At 41.7% G+C, this 6,000-nt stretch overlaps 1 protein-coding gene across 2 annotated transcripts in view; it reads right to left on the bottom strand.

Annotated features, from left to right (window-relative positions):
• Positions 1 to 3,122: 3,122 nt before the first annotated feature.
• Positions 3,123 to 6,000, bottom strand: part of Pcdhac2 (protocadherin alpha subfamily C, 2) — a 44,294-nt gene continuing 41,416 nt past the window's right edge. Inside the window, exons 4-5 of one of the 2 annotated variants that reach the window (XM_029472210.2) lie at positions 5,731 to 5,832; positions 3,123 to 5,301 (exon numbers count right to left, since the gene is read on the bottom strand). In XM_029472210.2, the coding sequence (XP_029328070.1) occupies positions 5,231 to 5,301; positions 5,731 to 5,832 (173 nt within the window). In that variant the 3' untranslated portion in view covers positions 3,123 to 5,230. Of the gene's footprint in view, positions 5,833 to 6,000 lie in introns of both variants that reach the window. The other variant, XM_029472207.2, reaches the window with a different exon arrangement.

Here is a 6,000-nt window from a genome sequence, read left to right as displayed (position 1 = left end):
ATCAGTCTCAGGAGAAACTGGAAACCAGCAAACATTTTATTTCAGACCTTTAACAATAGGGTTGTCGGGCTGGAGAGATGGCTCAGCAGGTAAGAGCACTGACTGCTCTTCCAGAGGTCCTGAGTTCAATTCCCAGCAACCACATGGTGACTCACAACCATCTGTAATGAGATCTGACGCCCTCTTCTGGTGTGTCTGAATACAGCTACAGTGTACTCATATAAATAAAATAAATAAATCTTAAAAAAAAAAACCAATAGGGTTGTCATGTACCCCTGTTGAGTGCATATTAAAGGGAGGTTAGCACCATCTTTATTGACTATAGTGCACTTCTTAGTAATAAAAGGTGTGTTTGCACACATAAGCGTGCATGCACACACTTATTTCTGAGTAAAAGGGGTGTCTTAATTGCAGGCTGCATTGTGTCATGCTCAGCAGCAGCCAAGCTAATCAGAGAAAATAATGTGATTATTTCTCCATGAAAAGGAAGCATGTGCAACTGTAATTAAATAGGACTCGGAGTGACCATCTTGTCATTTCCTAAAGACACCTCTGCTTTCCAGCCCTGATGTTGTGGTTTTTGTGTTTGTCTGTTTTGTTGACTTGCCTAGTACCTTTTTAGTGTTTAAATGGATTAGAAGTCTAGATTTAACACAAGAGTTATACTTATGTCTGGTCAGTTACATTTGTACTTTAGGGCAGTTGTAAACGTTTAAAAAAATCACTATCATGAAATACCAAGACTCAGAATCTTGTCAAACAGCCAGCAGTCAAGGCTCGAGAGATTCACTGGAAAATTTCATTCTTTGAATTAATTGTGATTCTTCTTTTTTTTTTTCTTTTGAGACAGTGTCCCTGTATGTAATTCTGTCTGGCCTGAAACTCACTGTGTAGACCAGGCTGACCTCCAAGTCCTGTAGAGATGCCTGCCTCTGTCTCCCAAGTGCTGGGATTGGAGGCATGTGCCACCACTGCCTGGCTGAGAACAGCTGTCTTAATGGATAAATTCATCGCTTTATGTAGGAGTCCCTTTCAAAGGAGCCTTAAGGAAACTCACCTTGACTTGTCCTTTATTGCCTGTCTGAGTCTAGGCCAGTCTAAGGTCTCTGGTTATGCTTTTAACCCATCTGCCCAAAAGAGTCACCACAGGCCTCCCTTTCTTACCCTATGTACTTAGACTCAAAGAGTTTGATCCATTTGAACGTGAAGGTGACTTCAAGCCCAGAGTGTTTTCACATCACTGATCATGGAGGTGATGCAGCTACAAACAGATTGATCATTTAACTACTTACTTGAAGAATTCAAATTCATTTTATTCGTGATGGAAATAAGGTGCCGTGGGACTTCTTTTACTCCAAGACAGAGCAAAGACGTGCAAGTAAACTTTTTAAATTTGTGTTTACTATTGTCTATGTGTGTATGTGTACATGTGCCACAGATTGGGGGTGGACATCAGAGGATAATTCTTGAGAGTCAATTCTTTCTTTCCATCTTGGATTCCAGGGACTGAACTCAGATCGCAAGTGACTCATCGAACCTGCTGAGTCACCGCACACTGATTGCTGTGTTTTTAATGCCAACTCTCTGTGGATTTATTTTACTATCTCTAGTTTGATTTTGATGAATGGGATAACACTCCCCTTAAGAAAAAGAGGGAAGGGAAAGGATTGTTGATACTAATGACTATCCCTTACACAATGTGGCAGAAGTTGTGCCTAAACCTTGTGAAGATCATCTTGATAAAAAGACTTCCCCACAGATATAAGCGCTCGTGGCTTTGGGAGTGAGTAGACTGGGCCTGGAAAACTGAGAAGTAGCATCTTGCTCAGCTCCTGGCTAGCTACAGAGAGATATCATGTTGTTTACATGCGTAGTCCCAACACCCCAGTCAGCTGCTGCCATCCTTGTGGAAACCATAGAGGAGTTATTAACAGTACCTCCGTTCCACTTTAAACTCGAGTTAAACAAGTTACACAGTCACTCCCTCTCTCAAGCTTCCCCGCTCTTGTTACTATTAACATTTTGAACTAGAAAGCTCGTTTCTTGTGGGGGGGCCTCTCCTGTGAACTGTGGGGTGTTGAGCAGTGTCTTTAGTCTCAATGGAAGCCACAGCATTCTCATTTCCAATTAAGGAAGACAAAAATATCTCTGACATAAACTGATGCCCCCTCTCCTCCCACCTTGGAAGAGAGGAGGACTGCTCCACACTGAGAACTATCGAATCTAAAGCCAATGCTCATCAAAATTTAAGCTTCAAAAGAATAATCTATCTACTTGTTAACAGAAAATGTAGTAGCATGGAATGAACCTATCCAGGAGGGTGGAGGTTAAGTACTATGTCATCAACAAAAGTACATTTGTAGGGGTGGTGTGTGGGGAGGATGGGGGTGTAGTGGGTGTGGGTGTATGTGGGGTGTGTATGTGTGTAGTGTGTGTGTGTAAAGTATATGTGTGGTGTGTATGGGGTGTGTTGTAGGTGTGTGTGAGTATATGTGTGGGAGGATATATGTGGGGGGTATGTGTGTAGTGTGTGTGTGTGTGTATGTATGTAATATGTGTGAAGTATGTGTGTGAAGTGTTATAGTATATGTAATATGTGTGAAGTATGTTGTGGTGTGTTATAGGTGTGTGTGTGAGTATATGTGTGTAGGATATGTATGTGTGGTATGTGTGTGTTATGTGTGGTGTGGTGTGTGTGTGAGTGTATTGTGTGGGTGTGTGTGGGGTGTGTGTGTATGTGTGTGAAGTATGTGGTGGTGTGGTATGGGCATGTGTGCTGGAGTGTGTATCTGTGGTGTATCTGTGTTTGTGTGATTACTTGGCTTGCTAATTGTAGAGAGGTACAAGGGCTAAATAAATAGTTAAACAGGATGGCTGAGGAAGGGATCTCTAGTGATAAAAACCGATTTACTGTAGTTCTTGTCAGATTGAAATAGCAAAGCAGGAAGTGGTCATCACTCCCCTGGCTGTAACGCGTGACTCGTAATCCCACCCTTGTTTGCCTCCATGACAAACAAGATCCAGGTGACAGCCAGACTCTTGAGCAGTAACGGGTCATGACCATCAGTGTCCCGTGTTCTCCTACTCTTATACTTAGAAATGACCACCATTGCTTTCACACCACCATTTCCATTTATTAGCAAGAACAGAGGAAATACCAATAGCACCAATTAAAAATGAATCCACATGACGTGTTTTATCCTTACAGCTGTAATAACTAATAACTAACACGAATTGGAAAGCACTTCGTAAGTTTAAAAAGTGCTGTACATACACATTATCGTTATCATCATTAATAAATTATAGCCCGATTCTCCTAGTTCAAAAGGCACGTAAGGTCAGTTACATGGGCTTCAGTGGGGCAAAATGATCACAACCTACAATGTAGCAATGGTTCACATGCGCTGTCAACGAGTTTTACCCCATGCAATCCTGCAGAGCTGAAGTTACACACCCTTCAAAATATGGGAGAATGAAGCTAAAAGTAGACAAGACAGGTTTTTTTTTTTTGAGATTTTTTATGCCTTTTAAAACAGACTCCTACCTCTTTTATATGCTTTTAAATAGATAATATAATTAAGCAAACATCTAAGTTGTGCACAATAAACTTAAAATGTCTTATTTATGGTAACAGTAAATTTTATTACTTTCTACAAGCTGATATTCCGGATAGCATTTCAAAGCAGTCTGCAAATTCAAAGAGGTCAGATTGGTACAATTTTGTGCTTGCATACCCTCAGGGACTTTCTTCAGTATTTATTCCAGAATTCTTACTAGGAAAAAAAAAACCAGCTTTATCCATTTTCCCTTGCCAGCAGGAGTCTTGGCAAGAGACAGCCCTTGGCTGACCATAAATAAAATTCCTTGAATCACCAGCATCTTGATTTAAGAAAGAAATTTTACTGTGTCTTTCATACACAAAAGCTGATTAACAATGGTTTTTAAAAAAACACTATTCCACTTTTCCACAGGTGTACAAAAGGAAATATAATGGGCTTACATTCAACAATAAAGCTTAAAGTTCACTCTAGGTAATAGTTGCATTAACATTCACATACACAAGCACAGAGTAAGTATATCTCAGGAGTCTTATAATAGCATACAGCATACATATGGGAGATTGATTCAGGTAACATCATAGGTGTTAGTAAGGTTAGCAATTCAGAGTGTTCTAGAAAAGGAAAGCTAAACAAGGCGGAGGTGTAGGCTACCACACCGAGACAACCACAGAACCAGAGGAATGAAAAGTCTGCTCACTGTATGCATGAGAAAACAAGATTTTTCTTCAGTTTCTGGGTCTTGATATCGTGGGTTAGAGAAGGTTGTGTAATCAAAGTGCACATCATTTTTCTTAGAAAAGAGAGAAAGATCCTTCTATTTAGTAATTAATACATGCAAGAGGCAGCCCCAGAGTGACCTGAAAGAGTAAAGCTGTGATTGGCAGGTGGCCGGGATAATACAGATGTTCCAGGCAATTCTCTTAAAGCACTTCTGTAGCAGCAACGATCATTTCAAATGGCTGTAGACTGGATTCTCTTTTGAGGGAAGGTTGGGAGGGGGGATTGTATTCATCATATTTCTTTAAAGATTTATAGCTATAGACTTTCTCTTTTCTTTTTAATAAATCTATCAAACAACAAACAGCATAAAGTGAGGTCTTGGGTTTTTCTTTTGCTTTTGCATATGTGTTGTTGGAAAAGGATGTGACCTTTTCATAAACATTGTGTGCAAAAGAATTTTTAATAGCGTGAGCACAAGGACATGTACAGGAAACACATCAGATCTGCTTCTGTTGCCCTGGCCGACCCTCTTGTTAAACGCTTGAACTGCTGGCTCATGTGCATAATGCAGGTTTTGAATACAGTGATGTTATAGCCAGCACACTTGAGGGGCTCCTAAAGCTTTGTCGGTGGGGATGGTTTTGTCTGCTAGAGGATGGCCATCATATGTCTAGTTGAGAGATGAGAAAGTCTGGTCCTTGTAAGTTTCACATTTTCCCCCTCCAGATGAAAGACTCTCGGTGTTTATGTGCCTTTGATTCCCAGCCCTCCTTGTGTTAACTAGTCTAATCTGGACCATCCCAGCCAATACCAGGCTCTCCAACACTCTTGGTAGCCACACATACCCAGTGACCACAAACACCCAACTGCTCAACCTGGATACCTTTCAGCCTGCCCTGCAAATATCATCAAGACAGGATGCTTGAAGCACAGGGCAGAGAGTCCAACTCTCACTGGCGGGGCTGGGAAGCTTCTCCTTTGCGGCGGGGGAGAAAGGAAACCTGGGTCTGCTTTTTAGGTTCTGAAAACAAGCCAGAGTGGAGAGAGAGAAAGTTAACACCAGACTTAGGAAAGCTTTTTCAGACAAAACCTGTTAAATGCGATCAAGACAGACACAGGGAACTTTCTGCAGATTTCTGAGGGCTCATGTCATAGGAGAAAGGAGCAGGAGAGTTGCTACATGGGAGAGATTTGCCATTATTACAAAAACTGGCTAAGTGGCTTGTTTCCATTTGGTGGCCTCACTGGTCACTGTTGTCCGTCGTGCTGTTCCCTTTCTCTTTTTTCTCCTGGGTCTTGTTACCCTTCTTCTTTTTCTTCTTTTTCTTGGTCTCCTCCTTTTTGCCGAAGGTTATAAAATCGCTTTTGTCAATTTGGTTGTTAGCAGGCTCCTGCCGGATGGAGATGATTGCAGGAGATCCTGGGATAATGAATTTGTCTGGCAACTCACCGGGACCGGACTGTTTGGGGTTGCCTGGTCCGTATTTAAAGGTCCAGCTGTTGCTGTTGACGCCAGCGCCCACCGGAGGGGACACCTCTCCTGCCTCAGGTTCTGAAAGACAAAGCATCAAACAACACTGTCAACAACAGTGAAAGTAAGCCCTCCCTTACTCATAAACAAGGGGGAGAAACTGCCAGTGTGTGGAAACAATCAACAGGGCAGATTTTCTTACCACAGGGCCCACACATCTAGTTTTCTAATAACACAGTTTTGACTCTC

This window comes from Mus caroli, unplaced genomic scaffold, assembly GCF_978045245.1.
Source record: "Mus caroli unplaced genomic scaffold, Mus_caroli_1 scaffold_19, whole genome shotgun sequence".
NCBI classification, from domain to species: Eukaryota; Metazoa; Chordata; class Mammalia; order Rodentia; family Muridae; genus Mus; species Mus caroli.
The sequence above is the reverse complement of the archived record's forward strand: the minus strand, read 5'-3'. Positions and strand labels throughout refer to the sequence as shown.